At 39.1% G+C, this 21,980-nt stretch overlaps 1 protein-coding gene across 1 annotated transcript in view; it reads right to left on the reverse strand.

Moving 5' to 3' along the window:
* Positions 1-3,542: 3,542 nt before the first annotated feature.
* OSBPL6 (oxysterol binding protein like 6) overlaps positions 3,543-21,980 on the reverse strand; it is a 92,558-nt gene continuing 74,120 nt past the window's right edge. Inside the window, exons 16-25 of the mRNA XM_047084351.1 lie at positions 17,168-17,255; positions 16,414-16,667; positions 15,530-15,667; positions 15,102-15,165; positions 12,995-13,073; positions 10,999-11,143; positions 8,136-8,280; positions 6,603-6,729; positions 5,283-5,405; positions 3,543-4,231 (exon numbers count right to left, since the gene is read on the reverse strand). Coding sequence (XP_046940307.1) covers positions 4,123-4,231; positions 5,283-5,405; positions 6,603-6,729; positions 8,136-8,280; positions 10,999-11,143; positions 12,995-13,073; positions 15,102-15,165; positions 15,530-15,667; positions 16,414-16,667; positions 17,168-17,255 — 1,272 coding nt within the window. The 3' untranslated portion in view covers positions 3,543-4,122. The remainder of the gene's footprint in view (positions 4,232-5,282; positions 5,406-6,602; positions 6,730-8,135; positions 8,281-10,998; positions 11,144-12,994; positions 13,074-15,101; positions 15,166-15,529; positions 15,668-16,413; positions 16,668-17,167; positions 17,256-21,980) is intronic.

Consider the following 21,980-nt stretch of genomic DNA (forward strand, 5'->3'; position numbering starts at 1 on the left):
TATGCAAGGTATGTTCTCAGTTATGTATTAAAGCTAAACAAAGTCAGGTTTAACAGAATGATTCATGCAATGTACAATTTAAATGTATCAACTTTACAAAATAAATTCAGTTAAAACTTATAGGATTTAATCCTGTTTTGATAAGCAGTATTTCTACATGACTAGGAAGTCTTGAAAGCAACCCCCAACAAAACTTAGCTTAATCTTAGCTCCAATTACATTTTTTCCATCTTCCCCCCAAAAGAACATTTCTAGAGCACAAAATAGATTCATAATTGTTTAATTAGATACATTATATATATCCTGAACAGAATGGCTCCCATAGAAATAAACTAGTATTTTGTACACAAACTCTATTTACTGTGCCACATTCATTATATAACAACTTGAGCCAAGTGCAAACATTTATTACACTCTCTGGTGTGTGAGGAGCTCTACTCCCACAAACACTTCATTATCTAGGATGATAGGGAACAAGATTAGACAAGATGGATAATTAACTTCTGTAATAACAAATTTTTACATTAGATTAGTATTATAAAGTCATCTCCAGCCACAGCTGTAACCAGAACTAAGCAAACCGTTGATCAGTTTCTTCTTTAACCCCTGCCCTCCAAGTGCTCTTTGGAGCAGGAGCTAATGATTGATTAGTGGGACTGCTGAAAGGCACGGGGACCAGAATAATGAAGAGGAACAAAAGGTTTGGAAAATCAACAACCAGGCATCCTGTGTATTGACGACCCCTTGGTACCTCTTACCCAGAAAATAGATTTGGTAGTTTTTATGTCACATATAAATTGATAGGTAATATTAAAAGGTATCTTAAATGAGTTTTATTTTTACAACTGCCTGGAAATTATGCGGTATTTTTAAGTAACCCATGAAAAACAATGACTTAATTAAAAAAAAAACACAATAACAGCAAAATCTGAGAGTAAATTTGCACCCTGGGTGGCAGCATATGGGAGCAAAATAATTAGTTTCTAGTCGGCCTCTGAGTGCTGGCGTGTGCCATTGATCTGTTCAGTCTCGCCGCATCCACAGGACCATCATCACTTATTATTGCTTTCCTTAATGACCAGCTCAAAAAGATGAAGAAACTCATGAATAAATCACAGGGGAGGTATAAAGATATATTAAGTCTTCCTCTATTTTAGATTGTTTTAGGGAAAAACAAATAAGAAAAGTACCCTTGAAACACAAAAGGCTTATATAAAATTCTAAGAAATAAGTCAGGTTACATCAGGAATGATCTAATATTTATTCTCTCCTTTTGCATTTTAAACTAGTCTCAAAAGCCCCAAATTATGCAGATGAAAATTCCAGACTGAATGTATCTCACAATTCTAAAACCACGGTATTAGTAAAAAGTAAAAAAAAAAAAAAAAAAAAAAAAAAGTGGGGGCGGGGGGAGTGAGGCCATTACATCAGCATGAACATTTAATAGGGAGATTTGTGAATGAGGCATTACAGGAATATTAACTGAAATTGAATTGATCACTTGAATTGGGAGTTTAAGGATATCTGAATCTCCAAAGAAATTCTCAATGCAAGGTGTTATTATACATTGTAGTGCTTTTCAGGTTAGCTCTGATGAACATTTACCTATCTGATTTGTAGCCTGAACTTATTATCTAGTGAAGGTCCTCTCTGGTGGTTATTCTTCTTCTCAGTTACAGCCTGAATGCTAGGTTACAGCAGTCACTTCCCTGGTGGGTCCTGAGTCCTCTTGCAGCTGCGTGAACGGATACATCCACAGTCACACCTCATCTTCCTACTTCTCTACTTGCAGTGTATTTGCTTTGCAGAATTCTCTTCTTATTTTTAGGCTAAATATTTTGAGACTATTCAGGAAAGTGCTAGTAAGTACAGTCCAGAACCACTTTAAATGGTATTTAAAGCTTTACCAACTGTGGGTGAACAGACTCCTATGGGAAAGACAACCGAATTCTAATTACGTTTTAATTAAAATGAAAGGCATGTAGCTCGGGATGTTGATAAAAAGACGTCAAGATGAATGCGTAGCAAAAGAATCAATAACAAGGGAACAATTTTACTATCTCGATGCAAGCCACCTATAGATTTAAAATGGGAATGAAAGGCATTGAGAATCCTAGGGAGGGTGTTGCTTCAGTGGGATGCATACATCTGGTGATGGATTAGGGAGTTTACTTGAGAAGGAAATTACACTTTTTAGGTTTATTTATTTTTTGAGAGAGAGAGAGAGAGAGAGAGCACATGCGCACAAGTTGGGGAGGGGCAGAGAAAGGGAAATAGAAACTGAAGCAGGCTCCAGGTTCTGAGCTGTCAGCATAGAGCCCTACACGGGGTTCGAACTCATGGACCGCGAGATCATGACCTGAGCCGAAGTATGACCTGGCTCATAACCAGCTGAGCCACCCAGGCGCCCTTGAGAAGGAAATTTCACTTAAAACCATAGGGTACACAGGATACAGGCACTCAGATGGAAGGAGGGATTTCAGAACTAAAACACGGCTCCACCTAGTGGAGACTCCAGAGTGTTTCCTTCTGCTCTCCGTGGCAGTTCTGGTTTGAGAGTGGATTATGGAGAATGCTCTGCTGAGGAGAAAGAACACTACAATCAATACCTCATAACAAAATGTAAAATGTCAATAACCTTGTTATCAGAGTTTAAAGTAACACTTAAAATCCGATGGTAAGACTCTAAGAATAAAATATATGTAATTTTATAATTCTCTAGGAAAATCTCTAAAGAGATTTTTTTTTTTAAACATACAGGCATTTATATAGTCATCTACGTGCAGAAACTCAGGAACACTGATGCAAGTTTCTTACAAAAGCCTCTGAATACTGGGAAAAAACCCAAATCCTGAAGTATGCAAAGCGAATTTCTGCCCCTCCCTCCTCCCTCCCCCGCCCTCTTGTTGGGATGGATAAACTCTTGAGCTTGTTTTCTATCTCTGCCAAAGGCAAGATAGATGCCTAATATGTCATTATGTATTACACAGAATCACTGGATGAAAATATAAAGTATGATTTTGCATAGAACTCATTGAAACAATGCAACTAAGCCCCTAGTATTCTTGCTTCTGTTCCCAGCAGGTTTCCACTCGGTGCCAATGGGCTGGGCACAAGCCCGACATGGGGGTTACATTGTGCTCCACTCAGAAACAGTTTATGTTTACAGCAACTCCTAAGCCCACACAAAATTCCACATGCTTTTTGTTATTTCCTTCTAGGGTTTTAACACTGATGCCAAGTGTTCAAATCAAATACAGATATTGCCAAATAACAGGGCACACTGTGAGGTTAGGTCGAAGAGGGTTTATTATCGGGTGGCAGGACAGGAACTTGACGAGCAATGTGAATACAGAGATCTACTGAGCACACCTTTTCCTTCTTGCCCTTCGGATATATGATACAGTAGCCGACAGATCAAAGTAAAGCATGTGTCGTTTACTTTGCAAAAATCCATGTGTTAGTCTCCTAATTGTTCTGATCCCAGAAAGTGAATCATGCCATGATTCAAAAGAGCTGTCCTTCACATAAACCTAGGAGCACACATTTAAAAAATGATTTATTGTACATCTTTGCATTTCTTAAGGCATGAACAATGGCGTACAGATGGAACAGGTTCTGAGAAGTATCACATCTTTTTTGACAAGGTCAGCACAAGTACACCACATCAAATAGACACACTCGAAGTCTGAGCTGACCAGCTGCCATGGCCCGGGAGCTTCTCTGAGGACGGGATGGTGCTTCCAGACAAAGGACCAAACGCGTGGTTTAGACGTCACGTTGCTTTTAACTCTCTGGATCAGCTTTAAGCACCAGTTACAGTTTGTTTTCTTCACAGACACTTCAGACTTTGGATTTTATATTCTGCTCCTTTTTTTCTGCTTTTCAAGGAGGGCGTGGATGTTTTTTAAGGGATATGGTTGCAGCAAAACAGAAAGGATCCAAAAGTGGTTAGGGGCCTTGTCTAATGCACTTCTGAAAGTCCATTATAAAGATGAATAGAAAAGCAAATGGTCGGTTTTCAGTCGACCCAGAAACCACGCGGAGCTCTAGGAAACATAATTGTGCATAGTTATTTATTCATTCAGAGCGTGATATGTTGGCTAGCTCTACATTCCCAGTTTACCAAAGAACAGGACTGTCTACTTTGCTAAACCCAGGGTCCTTTCGCAGCTCCCAGTAGGTATCATTAGAAACCCAGGCTTCTCTTTGATTGGCATCAATAACTTTTCTGTGGAAATATAAAAACCGACATTAGACTCCAATCACATCAAGATGACCTGGTAATTGGACCCCCTCCCGTAGATGAGATGTGTATGTATAAGTGGTACTTCCTATAAGCAGTTAGTTTCCTATCTGATTATTGATGGCTTGACTATTTTTGACCAAAAAGAAACTCACTTATATTTGTTCCTCTTGTTTGGTTGAAATGGAAGTGGATGGGGTCCTGGGGAAAGGGGTTAAGGGCATGAATAAATCACTTCCAGGCAAGGCTAGAAAGTGAACAGTGCCCGAAAAAGCACATGCAGGTACTGTACTAAGAGCTTCAGGTCCCACACAAGAACAGTCTGTGCTTCACTTGTGGGGAAAATTATACAACCACAGTAGCTCCGTGAGCCTCTGCAAGGCTCACGCCCAGAGTGCACCTTCGACACCTAAAGGGCACGGCTGCATTCCTCCCCAGAACAGTCACAAGATGGCGCCTTGAAAGCATATGAGCTTATTCTGGGCTGATAACGGCCTGGCTCTGGAGGGCCACAGACGGATTTGGAAAATACAGCTTACTCTGTGTGATGTCTACAAGATCCTGCAAATAATCCTGTAATAATCACCCGTGAACACACCATAGAAAGGCCAAATCTGAATGACATAAGCCCCGTATGACAGAAATAAAATGAAATACTAATGAAGCCAGGATGCCCTTGAGGGCAGTGGGGGTCCCATCGTGGCCCTGAGTGAGGGGGTGGAAGCAAGGTTCCACCATTCCAAATGGTGTAGTTGAAGGACAAACAACATTTTTGTACAAGACTCTCAACCTTTTTGCTGCCCACGAAAAGAAAAGAGCTGTTGAGGAGAATTTATTTTGATGGTTCCAAACTGTTCACAAGTGCAAAATCTGGCTCAATATTTTCACTACCGAAACCAAAGTGACCAAAATCAGTTTAATCTGAAGTTCCCTGGACATTAAACTATCTCTCACTTTCTTTTTTTCACCTGGAGTTTCTCACTGCTTGTGGCAATCATTTGCAAAGTGTGCACCTGTTGGGAATGAACCGACTTACTTAAAAAATTTTGGTATATGTTCAAGGTTGTTTTCTTCCATGTAGCGCCTGCGTGATCTCTGCAGCTCCTCTACTCTTTGCTTCTCTGCTGCCGCAGCTTCTAAATTTCCTTCTTCCAAAAACCTAAGCAGAACACAGTTATCTCTTTAATATTTTATCCTCTTTTCTGAGAAAAAAAAAAGTGTCATTTTGTATAAGATTACCTTCTGGCTGCTGAGGATATCACATGGTGAACAGTCATACTCTGGTAATGTCCCCTGGCTCCCGCCCCAGGCCACACTACCTCTGTCTGACCGCCCACCAATTAACATTACTTGCTGTGGATGCCAACTGAATTATCGCATACAGCAATGTAAAGCTAGGAGTGAAAGGTGAGTAGTTTGGCCTTGAAGACTTTTCTGTGCTCTCTCAGGCTTAGGACAACATGAAGTACCAGATGTACTCTTTCTCCATATTATCCAAAAAACACGTGCTAAAGCCCACAGGAAGGATGGTAGCTGGCTGCTCTCCATCTACTTTTAGAGCAGAGTGAGAGGGAAGGAGTGTCCCTGTCTTATTGATGAGAGTAAAACTGATGAAAAAAGAAAAGATAATAGTAGAGGAAATTACAAAAGGCCACAGAAAGGAAAGGAGTCATAAGTGAGGGAATACTGGACTAGAATCGAAAAGAAAAAGCAGACCCAATGGCAATTTACAAAACCTGTATTTAAATTTCAAAATGAAGCAAACTTCAATATGATGCACACGGAAAGTGTGTTGATGAGTGTGAATGTCAAACAGTGAGACTTCATGTTCTAGAGAGGGGGGTGGAATACAAGAGAATTGAATAGTAGGACATTCAATACTGGGTACTGTATTTTGAGTACATCTCATACCCTGTGGGGTCAAAACCATGCTGGGTAAACACGAGCTTTGACTCAAAGCATTTCTGTAGCTTATCTTCTTATTCCTCAGGTTAAAACATACTCCATGTTAAAGAGTAGTAGAAACAAAGAGGTAAAAACACTGGAGGAGGTTTTAGTGGAGACAGAGTTCGTGAATTTGCATACTTTTGATGTCTTGGGGGCTAGGGGCGGAAACCTTTTGTTAAAAACTGTGTTATCTTCTTTGGGAACCCTTTTGTTGTGCTAAGTATCTGTTATGATCACCCATGAATATCATGCTAGCTAGGGTAGAAGACTCAACTCTTGCAGGGCGAATGAGGGAATGAGTGAATGATTCAATTAATAAAAGATAGTGGTGAAAATAAGCCTTGATGACATCTATAGTGCCGCCGTGCCATGATCTAGTGTCCATTTCAAATATCAACGCCATGCTCACCTCTGATCTGGCCGGAATCGGGCGTCTGTTGGTGGAAGGAGATCTTTCAGCACAGGATCTAACTCATTGAGCTCAATAGCAAACCTTGTGAAACCATAGTAGAGTTCATAGTTGGTTGGCATGGAACCTGGAACGGTGCCAATAAACCACTGTGAGTGGCAAAGAGGAAGAAGCTTGCAGAAGCTGACTTCTTAACCCAGGTGCTTAATTAATACCCACACTAATACTAAATTTATAGTCATAAATATCAGATTAAGATTTTTCTTAAGTGCATTAACTTGGCTGTATTTTGCTAGATAGGAAACATTTTGTTAATTATCAGAACTGGTAGATTCATATATTTAATAAAATACAGTCTTTAACATAAAACTATGTACATATAATAGTCTTCACTAGCTAAACTATGCCATGATTTCTCCCCCAAATATTCAATTGGGTAACTAAATGCCAGGGTGATTAACTATGAACATTAAGACTTCACGAGAAACACTTGACAATTTACTTCCTTTTGGAAAAAGAAAAAGGCACAGGTCTACGTTAATATTTATTGGCACTTTTTAACTAAACTCAAAGTCAGGATCTTTGTCTGCTTTGCTCATTGCTGTATTCCAAGCCCTTAGAGTAAAGTTTGATGCATAGTCACTACTCAATAAATAGCAGCTGATTGAATGAACTGACCACTCTACTAACAGGAAATTTAAATACTCATTGGGGCTTCTTAGAAAACCAACAACTAATTTTAAAGTTAGGAGTAACTGACAAAATTCCAGTGAAAATAAATGTCAGGTGGACACTTATTCCATTTACACTTGATATTCAAGTATTGCTAGTGTATTACCAGAACTCTCTTGATGTCTTTTTGTTAAATGTCAACATAATGCAGCTTTTTGCCGCTCAAGTGAGATCACTTACTCTGGTTAAGTTATTGAATTTGTGGATTATAGATGTTTGCAGGCTTTCCCTTGTTTTATTAGAACAGAGAATAAATAAGGATTTTAGTTTGTACAGTTCAATTATCTGAATTCTTTAATAAATACACCTAGCTTTTGAATGTGGGCATTACATTTAAAATGACTTTACATGAAGCCTAATCTCTGACCACCCGTCTGATTTGGCTTAAATTTTATAATTCCTTATTATCAAATGTTGGGATTTACCTAATTTATATGTTAGGTAAAAATATATAACTATACTTGTCTTAAGCATCTACGGTTTTCTTTACGGTTTGTTTATGTTTTTAGAGAGCGATCGAGCATGGGGGAGGGGCAGAGACAGAGAGAGGGAAAAAGAGAATCCCAGGCAGGCTCTGAGCTGTCAGTGCAGAGCCTGACACAGGGCTCAATCCCACGTACGGTGAGATCATGACCTGAGCCAAATCCAAGAGTCAGACGCTTAACTGACTGAGCCACCCAGGCCCACCAAGCATCTACGTTTTTAATCTCACTATTAAAGAAAACAAACATGAGGGGAACTTCATGAGATGTGACATTCCCAAGGTGCCCTCCTAACGCAAGACACCCATACCCATCTCACCTGGTCTCCAGATGCACTTGGCAGAAGGGGCCACGCCACAGAAGAGCCCTTCATGCCACTTCCCAAATAGCCGGTGCACCACCTTCCCTTCCTGATCCATTACAACCCCCTGGACTTCATTCACATTAGAATTCCAGTAATTCACCTGGAAAAACCAAACTCAATTAAAACATCTGATCTCTTTAATAACACCAATCCCTATAATTTCCATAAGGAAAATTTTCTTAACTTTGAAGTTACTCATTCAAATCACTTCCAGAAATCTACCTCAAAATGTTTTATATGAAAGTTTGGCTTTCTAAGTGTTAGTTGGCTTAACTTTATTTTTTTTAATTTTTTAAATGAAATTTGAGTAATCAGTTTTTACCTGTATGGCTAGTACATTTTCTTGATTACTTCCAAGCTATGGGGATAGTCTTTTTTTTTTTCTTTTTATGAACTTTATGGACTTGCCACTCACCATTGATCGATCTCAAATTAGTTGTATGTGGTGTGATGTGGGGATCTGAGTTTATTATTATTTTCTAATTTTTTAATTATGTTTTTAATTAAATTCCAGTTAGCTAACCTATATGTAATATTCTTTTCAGGTGTACAATTTAGTGATTCAACATATACAACACCTAGCCCTCATCACAAGTGCCCTCTTTAATACCCATCACCTGTTTCTTCCATCCACCCCCTACCCATCTTTTTTTTTTTTTTTAATACATATACAGTTTATTGTCAAGTTAGCTAACATCAGTGTATACGGTGTGCTCTTGGTTTTGGGGGTAGATTCCCATGATTCATCCCTTACAACACCCAGGGCTCATCCCAACAAGTGCCCTCCTCAATGCCCATCACCCATTTTCCCCTGTCCCTCACCGCCCCCTATAAACCCTCAGTTTGTTCTATTTAAGAGTCTCTTATGATTTGCTTCCCTCCCTCTCTGTTTGAAACTATTTTTTCCCCTTTCCTTCCCCCATGATCTTCTGTTATGTTTCTCAAGTTCCACATATGAGTGAAAACATATGGTATCTGCCTTTCTCTGACTGACTTATTTCACCTAGCATAATCCTCTCCAGTTCCACCCACATTGTTGCAAAGGGCAGGATTTCATTCTTTAAAGAAAGGGATAATCTCTATGCTAGGGCAGAAAAGACTCTGTTTCTATCCTAATAACCTAAAATTAATTTACAGGTTAGTAATTTCTTCCTTAGATCCTCCTATCTCAAATTTTTCCTTTGCTCATGGGTTTTAATGAGTTTCAATGGGCGATGCTGCAGAAGTCATTTGTGAAATAATTTTTATAGTGTCCACAAATAGCTAAATTTCATCAGGAAAACCCTGGTCTGGCCTTATTCCAGCCATGCTTCTCCCCGGGAGACTAGAAGTCTGGGAATTTACCCATCTGGATCCCATGGCCCCCTTCTAGATCAGGTGCTAGAATTCCCCTTCCCAACAACTCTAAGCTTATTCCACAGTCAGCACTGGCCTTTCCTTTGGATTCATCCATCCAAAGGGCAGACCATCCACCACCAGTGTGTGAATTTAGGCCTGAGGGGTGGCCAGTGGTGTTTGAGGCGAGTGTGGACAGAGCTCAGACATGCAGCTGGACTGCCTTCACATGTGTGGGCAAGGCCCCTGTGGGGCAGGACATAGCCAGCTGCAGGAGGGGGGAAAGTGGGAAGGCCATCCATCGGGTCTGGTTCTCCTGTGCTGCCAGGTTTCTAGCTCACAGTTTTAAAGGGTCCAATCTGGCCTTGGGGGTTTTGTTATAAAAGGCATATTTGTCAAGGTCACAGAACAGAATGTAAGCTATTTGACAGACTGTAGGTTTGATCTACAAATTTTAAATATTTACACATATGGAATTGGGGCCCCCATTTGTACTCTTGCTCTGAGCTCTGGAAATATTGGGGCAGGCCTAAATCGAAGCTTCTTGTGGCCCACAAAACTAAATGCACACATTTACTGTCGCCACCCAACCAGAGCCAACTAATGATCCTGGCTTTTCAGTTCTGAGCCACCTAATGAGTAGCTTTTTTTCCAAGGAAAAAAGGAAAACACAAAAAACATCTTGAGTAAAAATAAAGACCTTCAATTAATAACATGACCTTCCAAATGTCTTCAAAGGATTTTACTAAGAGAACATTTTTGAGTGTTAAGACTTCAATATGTTACCCGCTTTTGCCACGACAGAATGAGATCAGGAGTAGAACAGATAAAGGGGCTGGTGGGATCTCTGTACCATGATGAGTTCTGTAGCATGCCTAAACAAGAGGGCAATACTGTGTGTTCCTCTTTGGACCACAGACACTAAGGGAAAATGATATTGTGTAAGCATTTCTATCCCAGGAATCTTTTCCTGTTAATAAAGGTGATGTTTTTTCTTGAATGTATTTGGATTATAATAGTGGCAGAGTTGGATAAGCTTGTGGTGACTGGAAGCTATCATCCACACGCATCCTCAGAAAATGACAAATGCATTATAATTAACTCCCTAAAATAAGATCACTTGACTGTGTTGCAATCAAGCAGGAATAGAAATAGAAACCAGAGGACTCGCTATAGGCAAGAAGTGTTTTCTGGAATTTTACCTAATGGGTGCTGACTGGCTGCTTAAAAAGAAAATTCTTTGGAAAGGGTATTTCTTCTGTCTTGAGATGGTGCCTTTTTTGACCTCCACACATTCAGAAGTCTAGATGCTTTGTGTAACTCTACCAGTAGGTTCTGCTTTCTTATCTAAAATGCCCATAAGGATCAATGGTACAGGATAGATTCACTTGCTGCTGTTTAAGGTAACTGTTTTATTTCTCCTTTACAAAGCACTTTATATTGGTTTTTTTTTTTTTCTTGACTGTTGTGTGATATTATTTACCTTAACAAATGTGAGTTTGCAAATGCAAACACTGCTTTTGGTATTTCTAATGGTTACTTCTCCATAATGCTCTATCCACCTCCTCCCACTGAGAATATTATGTATACATGTGGTGACTTTATTCCATACATAGCAATCTCCATACCTAGGGAAGAATACAACATTGATTAAAAACAATGAAGGTTACAAATATTTATGACTGTTTCCACTACTGAGAATATTATTTGGCCAAAGCTCTCTCTTCCCTCCTTTTCCCTCTCATTTCTTTGTTGAACATTTCTATGTAGTCAAGGATATTTATGATATGATTTATTCATTTAAGGAACATTTCAGTGCTTCCTGTAGGCCAGGTGCTAAAGCTACCAAGTTGAATAGGACCTGTGTCTTGCTCTCTTGGAGCCAACAGTATGGTAGGGGTAGATGGACATGGAAACAAATACTTACAATAAAATATGATGAGGAAGTAGCATGAGAACAGAGAAAGGGGACTCCTTATATCTGCCTGGAACATGCAGTAAGTATCAAGGAAGATTTGTTAGAGAAGGCTGGGTTCAGTCTAAGCTTGGAGGGTGGAAAGGAGGGTGCTGCAGGCTGTGAAAGGCACTGATAAAGCCACAGAGGCCAGAATAGCATGGTGCATCTGGGGGCCTGCCAGTGGTGTGCCACACATGAGCGGGTATGGTGGGTGGCAAGACCGGCAAGGTGGGTGGGGTGGAGCAGGGAAAGCCTTCAATGATGTCCCAATGAGTCTGGCTGGATTCACAGTGCAGGTAATGCGCCACTGTGGAAGGATCTGAAGGAGGAGATAGGCATGGTAGGATGGGACTTTAAGTAAGATTATCCTCAGCACGTTGTTTCATACTCTGAGTTAAGACCAAAGATGTGAATAATTCTTTGAGAAAAGACTAATGATCACAGCACGTACCTAATGCAAATTCTGGGACAGAGTTTCTGCCAAGGAATGAGATGACATAGCTTCAGATTGCCTTTAAGTTTACACATTATCTATATTTTCTTCTTTACTTTTTTTAATGTTTATTTATTATTTTGAGAGAGAGAGAGAGAGACAGAGAGCGAGCAGAGGAGGGGCAGAGAGAGAAGGGGACACAGAATTCAAAGCAGGTTCCAGGCTCCGAGCTGTCAGCACAGAGCCCGACGTGGGGCTCAAACCCACAAACCGCGAGATCATGACCTGAGCCGAAGTCGGATGTTCAACCAACTGAGCCACCCAGGCTACTAAAATTTATCTATTTTTCAAAATAAAATGAAACACTTCTAAGTTTCTAAGAAGACTTATGAGTTGGTATCATGTAGACTCTATATACACCATGGTGTATACAGAGGGAAAACTCTTCTCATGAATTTGCAAATAAAGTCTATTTTGTGGTTCTGGGAATTCTTCCCGTTCCCCACCTTCTTTCATATCCCATCCACCAGCAAATTCTGTCATTAAATAAGCAAAAAACAAAACAAAACAAAACAAAACACCACCAATCAAATGAAGAAAGAAACAAAACAACAATCAAGCCTTTGGCCTCAATGAAAACTTCAATTAATTTAAAAAATTTATAGGCTATATCCTCTAGAAAAATACCATAAAAGAATTCCATCACTCTTCCTCAATAACTTAGACATTAGAAATAGTCCCTGGATCTAAGGTGAATTCAAAAGTGAAAACATATATTATATAGAAAAAAAGTGGCTAAAAAGAACCTCTGATGTAAAATGCAAACTAACATGGTGACTGGGACAGGTAGGTGGCTGGTATTGACTTGATGAACGGAGGATGAGCAGAGAGAAGTAGGGAGCTTTGATACAGATGCTAAAGTCCTCATTTGCTTTTGGTGGGGGGATCCATTCTCAAAACTTTGGAGATGTTAACAGAAGCTTTGGGCATACATAGAAATGGACTGTTGGCACCTTCTAGAGATTCAAAGGCCCATTTCTGATTTAGAAAAGCAGGTAAGAGACCAAAAGGAAGATGAGAGCAACCTACCTGGGAAGCATGACATTCAGTGTTCCAACAGGCAGGATTTCCATCGACTTCCCCCAGAACTTGTTTTTCCATCTGATATCTAAACAACATAGGCAGAGGAGAAGAAATATATATTCCATATCTAATCATTTATTCTATAAAAACCTAACATGTGTATGACACTCTACGTTCCACAAAGAACTTTTGCAATCACAATTGATTCTATATTGTTGATTTAACATATCAAGTACCTGGGGATGGCCCACGGTGAAAAGATTAACTGTGAACCAAAAAAATCTACTGTCTATATTTCTCCATGACACATGTTCCTTATCTGTTTCAACTAATACAACTGGAAAAAACTCAGAACAGTATGTGTATACACATGTGTGTATGAATATTCATGTACACATATACACATAGACTCTACTGTGCTTTAATGTCTAGATAAATGTTGTTGTAAGTTTTAACTAAATGGTGGAAACAGTTAACATACATGTTAAAAATAAGATGTATAATAAAAATAATTGCAGTATGGCAATACCATGGATTTATTTACATATTGATTTGAAAAGTTATATGATTTGGGAAAATAGTAAAAAAAGAAAATCTCTAATACAGAAAGTAAGTAAGATTTATGAGAAAATGAAATTAACCTAAGGAACATGTTCCTATGCTGGTTGTTAAGATATGGCCCAGGGCTCATATGATGTTTATCTCACATGATGGCTTTATGTGTTACTTGGGGACACTCAGGTTTGCCTGTGCATTTGTAATAACCACTTGGCCCCATTTTGATGGACTGTAAGTAAGGGAGCTTAGTGTGGTTTCCACAAAATTTCTGACTCTTTGTTATGACCAAGAAATGACTTATTTTCTCATTTTGCAATCAAATACAGTCATAGTACTCTATCATTTTGTGTGTTTCCGGGTTGAGAAAGTGCATACGAGAAGAGGCATTCTGTGAACAATGACGCTCCCTTCCAAACATGAAGGAACAATTTATGCTTAATGGTTAAACGTACATATGCAGTTGACCCTTGAGCAACATGGGTTTGAAATGCATGGGTCCACTCATAGGCAGATTTTCTTTGATCAATAGGGTACAGTACTATAAATATATTTTCTCTTCCTTATGATTTTCTTAATAACAACTTCTTTTCTCTAGCTTACTTTACTATAAGAACATAGTACATAATACATATAACATACAAAATATGTGTTCATTGACTGCTTATGCTATTGTTAAGGCTTCTGGTCAATGGTAGCCTGTTAGTAGTTAAGTTTTTGGAGGAGTCAAAAGTAACACGAAATTTAGACTGTGGGGGTCAGCACCCTAACCCCAGTGTTTTCAAGGGTCAACTGTATATAGTTTTCTTTCTAAGGGGGTTTTGAAGGGTACCTGGGGGGTTCAGTCGGTTAAGTGTCCGACTCTTGATTTCGGCTCAGGTCATGATCTAGTGGTTTGTGAGTTTGAGCCCTGCATTGGGCTCTGAGCTCACAGTGCAGAGCCTGCTTGGGATTCTCCCTCTCTCGCTCTCTCTGCTCATGCGCATGCACTCTCTCTCTCTCTCTCAAAATAAATAAAAATAAATAAACTTTAAAAATAAAAAGGGGCTTTGAAACTTGTAATTTCAGGTAAGTTTGTAACATTGTGATTAAACATTCTGGTTAAGTGGAGACTTCAATTCAAATCCCTGAGCCTCAGTGAGTTAAATCAGCACAATGTTTACATATCTAAATAGACTGTGGCCATAGATGATGTGCCGCAGAAACTTCTTTCACAATTAAGATCTTGAACACACTCAAAAAACAACAAGGCAGCAGTTAGAACCTCCATATTATAGAGGGCAGATAATGAGGCATAATGAGGTAGAGTGATAGCCCTGAGCTGGCACAGTGGGCATGGAGCTCTGCTGACCCTAGGGCTTTGTTGCCTACGTATGCAATTTCATCTCCCAGATGGTTTCATATTTAAAGCCAGGAAATCTAATTTCTCAAACTCAACTCCACACCAATTACTAACATTCTCCGAGTTCCAAAGGCAGAAATCTAACCTGAGCATAATGTACATTTAGAAAGCAGAAACTGTTTCATTGGATTTTGAAGTTATAATTGAAATACAAACCTTGCCAAAACACAAAATTCTTGGATTCACAGTGACAGGCAGAAATGGGTGGATGGTGGCTAACCTGGTAATTAAAAACAAAAAAGAAGGCAATGTCATCAGTGTTAAAACTTCTATAAATGATTAAGTTTTTTGCAACATATACAGGCTACCCCCAAATAAAAAACTAGTCAACTCATCCATCTCTGTTACTGAATTATTCTCAAAACGTGTAAGTAAATTACTGAATCAGTCACTTTAAGACTTCATGCTTATATAAACACTCTCTAGAGAAGTTACATACATTAAAAGATAAGCAAAGTGAGTTTTCTGGAAGCTGGTATCATACCCCACTGAAAGCAGTGGTTTATCAAAAAAGCTGTTTTCATCGTCAAACTGTCTTCCTATAGTTTCTGCACAGAAACCTCACTGAGTCCAGTTGGGCTTACCTGTTCTGAGAAAAATCGGAATCCCTTGTCCTCTCTAATGCATTCGTAAGTCTCCCCGAGGACAGGGTTGAATGGCTTACTTCCTGCTCTGAAATAGGTGGAGCAATATCCTGAAACTGCAAATGCAGCAATAAGAACCTGTTAAAACATTTAAGAAAGGAAAATAATATAGGAGAGACTACTTCCAGGTCTGTTCGTCCCTCATTCCTCTAGGTTTTACACCCCCCTGTCAATGGGGGCTGATTTGGCAGCATTTTAATTCTCCATTATTTGCACAGGCTCTTCATAAACTCATGGGTAAAAAAGGAGTGAAAATGAGGCTCAACTTGGGTGGGAAACAGCAGGCAACTGAGGCCAAGTATTCTTCATTCACCTGTCACCCAGTTTTTGGAGTGTCACAGAGTTCAATGGTTCTGACACCTAGTTTATAAGTTATGTCATTTGCATAGCTTAGTGCCATGTGCAGGAGGCTCGTGGCTGCTGGTGCTTTCTTTCCAGAGGGCAGTCAGGTTTTCCACAGTCATGTGGAGTAGAGGCCAGGGCAGAGCACAAATAGGAGGCTATTTTTTCTGACCCAAGTTCTTGAACAGATGGGCTCTCTTGGCTTTCAGGAAAAGCTAATAAAGCAAGGCCGTGTAACGCTTCAGACCTATAAGGAGTGTGATACCTTTACCTCCTAACTTCAGAAACACTCATGACAAAGATAAGTCACAAAGCATATATCTTCTATAGAGGTATCTGGAACTTTACGGCCCTGCCCAATTTATGCGAACTGCTTGGTGAGAGTGTTACGCAAAACCCAAAGATTCCATCCTAATGAATACTGCCTTGTCCACATCTAGGGTTGACGAATCCTTAAAAAGTGCTGTTCTATTATTTATTACCATGCGCTCATAGGGGTCATCAGTTTCTGAAGCCTTGTCCAGAAGCTCACTGTATTCGATCTCCTCACAGAGATGCTGCAGCGTGTTGAGTGGCTCATTCAGCTCCACAGGCATGGAGACTTTAGACAAGTCTTTACCAATGTTGTTCCTCAAGATATTCCACAGGTTAATGTTACTGGTGTCAGGACAGGGAGCTGGCAGGCATGTTCGACGTCCATTTCGGAAGGCCCCTCCTGTAAGCTCCCCATTCAAGACTGGAAGAGAGAGAAAGACAAGAATCATAACAAAAGATACTACGCTTTTTTGATTTCATCACATCTAAGAAGGAAATAACTCTTTCAAATAATTATGATTGTGATACATTTCTTACGCCTTCACTATACTCTCTCAAGAGTGAATGGAATTATTTCAACACAGGGATGCTAATAAATGCACAAAATGTCAACGTATAGTTTTTTTTTAAACAAGGTATTAAATAAACTCAAATAATAGTCCAGAAAAGATAAGTCAAATTTTAAAAAAGTACATAGAGTTAATAAGAAAGAGTCGAACTTTTGGTTTAAGCAAGAAGTAAAATTTTTTCATTTAAGCATCTACCTAACAGATTTTTCAACCGTTTACCTCAGCAGATTGTACAAACATAAGATGTATTGAAGAAATAATTAGTAAGGAGAGAAAATGATTATTCACTGAATCACCAGGGTTCTAACTTGGCAAGAAGACAGAACAACCTGGAAGCTCAAAGGATGCCTACTTTGCCGAGAAATGTTGTCTGCAACACTGGTGTTGTCTTCAGATATATTATCACTCACATCACTGATGTAAGACTCATCATCTGAAGCCTAAAAAGGGAAAGCACACAGATAGGATCAGAATTCTTGTTTCATCTCAAAAGGTCAAAAAATCAAATGATTAAGAACAAACTGTTGTCCAAATAAATAGCCTGGGTCACAGGGAGAAATGGGCTTGGCCCACATTCAATGAACACTTGAGCGAGAGTATGTGCCATCAGCCGGAATACAGCACTGCTCGAAAGCAGCCTTTGTTTTTTATTAAAAAAATTTTTTTAATGTTTACTTATTTATTTTGAGAGACAGAGACAGAAAGAGAGCGAAAGAGCAGGGGAGGGGCAGATAGAGAATTCCAAGCAGGCTTCCACACTGTCAGTGTGGAGCCTGATGTGGCACTTGAACCCACAAGACGTGAGCTGAGTAGAAACCAAGAGTCACTTAACCAACTGAGCTACCCAGGTGCCCCCAAAGCAGCCTTTGTCTTTAAGTAGCTCCCTGCCTTAGTTGGGGTGAGGCTGCGGGAGGCCAGTACATAATCAGGTGTATTTCAGCATAATACAATAAGAACATGCAAAAAAAAAGGAGAGCTTCTACTCCTCCCTAGAGGGGTCAGGAGAGGCTGATCAGAGGAAATAAAATTGGCACTGGGTGTTGGAGAGGTATTTAGAAAGGGAAGAAGCACAGGAGGAAGGGAGAGTGTACACAGGTAAGGAACATGAGGGAAACATTCCATTCTAGGAATGCTCAGGAGTTGAGGGGCTGTGACAGAGGGTGGGATGAACAGGAGGAGGGTCCCACTGTGAAGGGCGTTTCATGACAACATAAAGGGATCCATAAAATCCCACAGAGTTATTACATGCAAGGGGATGACTGAGTCACCATTAGTTTTCAGGAAGACACCTGGCTGCTTTGCCTTTGGGAGCTCAGCTAAGAGGATACTACATAGATCTGCGTAGGAGATAACTGACAGCTTAGGTTCAGACGGCCACAGTGAAGATCTGGAAGTAAAGCTGCTTGAGAGCCACATTTGATGACAATGGACAAAATTTGGCAGATTATTTAGGAGTGAGAGAGGAAGATCCAGGGATGGGGGAAATCAAGAATTACGCCCCTCTGTATAAGAGAAAAACATGTCATAAAATGAAACCAAAATTTGCATGGGGATAAAGTTAAGGGGCAACATATGTACTAATACGGGGAGCTAGAAATGGATCAGGTAAGAAAACAGAGCAGGACAATAGAGCCACTCAGAAATGGGAATAACCAACGTGTCTACTGTAGGCAAGAAAGCTGTTGGGGCGCCTGGGTGGCTCAGTCGGTTAAGCGTCCGACTTCGGCTCAGGTCACGATCTCGCGGTCCGTGAGTTTGAGCCCCGCGTCGGGCTCTGTGCTGACAGCTCAGAGCCTGGAGCCTGCTTCCGATTCTGTGTCTCCCTCTCTCTCTGACCCTCCCCCGTTCAAGCTCTGTCTCTCTCTGTCTCAAAAATAAATAAATGTTAAAAAAAAAAAATTAAAAAAAAAAAGAAAGCTGTTGATACACATACTTACTGTCTTGAAAATGGAAATAATGCTACATTTTTTTCTGCATATATAACAAAACATTCTTATTGTAAAAATTAGAAATTATGTGAGGGTAAACAGATTATATAAAAATGAACCATAATTCCATCACCTAGTGGAAACCACTTCTAACATCTGGATATTACCCCCAATTTCGAAATGCCTATAAAAACATGTTGATACATTTATCTTTAGATACTGAACAAGGGGGTCAGTTTATATACTGTGTTATGGTGTTCTGAATATATTTCCATTATAATAAATACACCTCTCATCTTTATTTGGAAAGTCAACGTAATTGATTATACAGGTATAACACAAGGAACTTAGCCAACCTTTAAATGGTTTCCAAATTTTGGCGCAGCTGGGTGGCCCAGTCCATTGGGTCTGACTCTTGGTTTCCACTCAGGTCATGATCTCACAGTTTTGTGGGTTTGAGCCCCCTGTCAGGCTCCGCACTGACAGCGTGGAGCCTGCTTGGGATTTTCTCTCTCCCTGTCTCTCTGCTCCTCCCGCAATCCTGCTGTCTCTGACTCTCTCAAAATAAATATACTTAAAAAAAATGGCTTCCAACTTTTTATTATTACTGACAATACTTGGATGCACATCGTTGTAAGTATATTTCTGTGATTCTGTCTGGCAATTTCATTAACATTTATTCCTAGCTGTGAAACTGCTGGATCAAATGGGTCACATTTAGGCTTTAGACACATGTTGCCAAGTTGCTCTCTGGAAAGATGGTAGTAATTTGTTCTCACTAGCAGCAGACGAAAACATCCATCTCTTTACACCCACTTAAACACTATCCCTTTTTAGTATCTATTTACCTTATGTAGAAAATTTTCTTTTTAAAATCTGCATTTTATCTTTTTTTAAATTTGCATTCTTTTTTTTCCTTAAAATTTTTTTTTAATTTAAAAAATTTACATCCAAGTTAGTTAGCATATAGTGCAATAACGATTTCAGAGATAGAATCCAGTGATTCATCCCCTACATATAACACCCAGTGCTCATCCCAGCAAGTGTCCTCCTTAACCCTTGCCCATTTAGCCCATCCCCCCACCCACAACCCCTCCAGCAACCCTCAGTTTGTTCTCTGTATTTAACAGTCTCTTATATTTTGTCCCCCTCCCTATTTTTATATTATTTTTGCTTCGCTTCCCTTATGTTCATCTGTTTTGTATCTTAAATTCTACATATGAGTGAAGTCATGATATTTGTCTTTCTCTGACTAATTTTGCTTAGCACAATACACTTTAGTTACTTTAGTTCCAACCATGTTATTGCAAATGGCAAGATTTCATTCTTTTTGATTGTCCAGTAATACCCCATTGTGTGTGTATGTGTGTGTGTGTGTGTGTGTGTGTGTGTGTGTGTGTGTATATATATATATATATATATATATACACATCTTTTTTTTTAATTTTTAAATTTATATCCAAATTAGTGTATAGTGCAACAATGATTTCAGGAGTAGATTCCTTAATGCCCCTTACCCATTTAGCCCATCCCCCCTCCCACATCCCCTCCAGTAACCTTCTGTTTGTTCTCCATATTTATGAGTCTCTTATGCTTTGTCCCCTCCCTGTTTTTGTATTATTTTTGCTTCCCTTCCCTTATATTCAGCTGTTTTGTCTCTTAAAGTCCTCATATGAGTGAAGTCATATGATATTTGTCTTTCTCTGACTAATTTCACTTAGCCTAATAACCTCCAGTTCCATCCACGTAGTTGCAAATGGCAAGATTTCATTCTTTTTGATTGCCGAGTAATACTCCATTGTATGTATGTATGTATGTGTATATATATATATATATACCACATCCTCTTTATCCATTCATCCATCAATGGACATTTGGGTTCTTTCCATACTTTGGCTATTGTTGATAGTGCTGCTATAAACATTGGGGTGCACGTGTCCCTTCAAAACAGCACACCTGTATCCCTTGGATAAATACCTAGTAGTGCAATTGTTGGGTCGTAGGGTAGTTCTATTTTTAATCTGTAAACTTGTTTTCTTTCACACATTTTTTAGTTTGTCATATAGAGTGCATTTGGCAAGTTTGAAATTTATTTTTTAATGTGGTTTTAGCTTTTTTCTTGCCATGTAAAAGTTTTAAATTTGTAGATAATAAAATCAATCAGTCTTTGCCTTTAAGGTTTCAGGCTTTCTTGCTGATGTTTTAAAAATTAAAGTTGAGGAGGATTAATATATTTATGGAGAACAATGATAGAACTACTGTATATATAAATGAAGAATGATGGTTTTGCTTTGCACACTGAGCAAGTCTATAAAGATGGCAAATTAAAAGTAAAGTCTTTTCCTGATTCACATTTTCCCACTGCAACTGGTTTCCAGTTCTTATTGACTGTAAAAGAGCTGATGGTTAAATCATCATGGCACATGAAAGCCACCTTCCTAAGCTTGATAGAAAAAAAAAAAGAGTAAATCAAAGTCTTCCACATGATTTCTCTTTAAAAAGCTAATCACACCTAATTATGTTAGAGGAGACAAATGCCTTCTTAAGCCAAATTCGTGTTGCATGCTTATGTACTGTTTGAACATTTATTAAGATAACATTCATGTTTATCCTACAAAAAGCTATAAACAGCCCATTTCTCTTGAATTTCTAATCCCTCCCAAGCTAATCCATGATAAAAATGGTCCAATACCCATTTCCTTCTATAATGAATGGTACATGTAGAATGTAAAACAATTCTACAATGACAGTGGGCCCTGAGTAAGACCTACATTCTCATATGTGTGAGGAATAGCTAAGGCTGGGCAGTCTGGCTGTGGTCCATGTACATTATCTTGTATATAACGTTAAGGCTCTGTAGTATTATAATAAAACAATCAATATACATTCATTTTCTTCCCAATGGTCAAGAAGTCCTGGGGACAAATATTTCTCTTTAAGAGCTTAGGGATTCAAAAGAATTCAGGAAATATATATATTTTTTTCTATACGTGACCAGGCATATAGTATTGTGGAAACAAGTTAATAGTAGAGGAAAGGATGTAGATCATTCTGGGAGCAAGAAGAGCATTTTTTTTAAGGAGCTGAACATTCGTTAAATGAAGTGCATTGGTAGATATCATACAAAGCAGATTTTTTTCCCACTCATGGAAAATGTTAATGTAAGACAGCTAATGCCCAGATGTTTCTCAGATTAATCATGTGTTAAAGTGCTATAAGCATTCCTTCATTCAGTTA

Source organism: Lynx rufus, unplaced genomic scaffold, assembly GCF_022079265.1.
Source record: "Lynx rufus isolate CCGP_SWC_20201006 ecotype Redwood Valley unplaced genomic scaffold, mLynRuf1.p SCAF_2, whole genome shotgun sequence".
Lineage (NCBI taxonomy): Eukaryota > Metazoa > Chordata > Mammalia > Carnivora > Felidae > Lynx > Lynx rufus.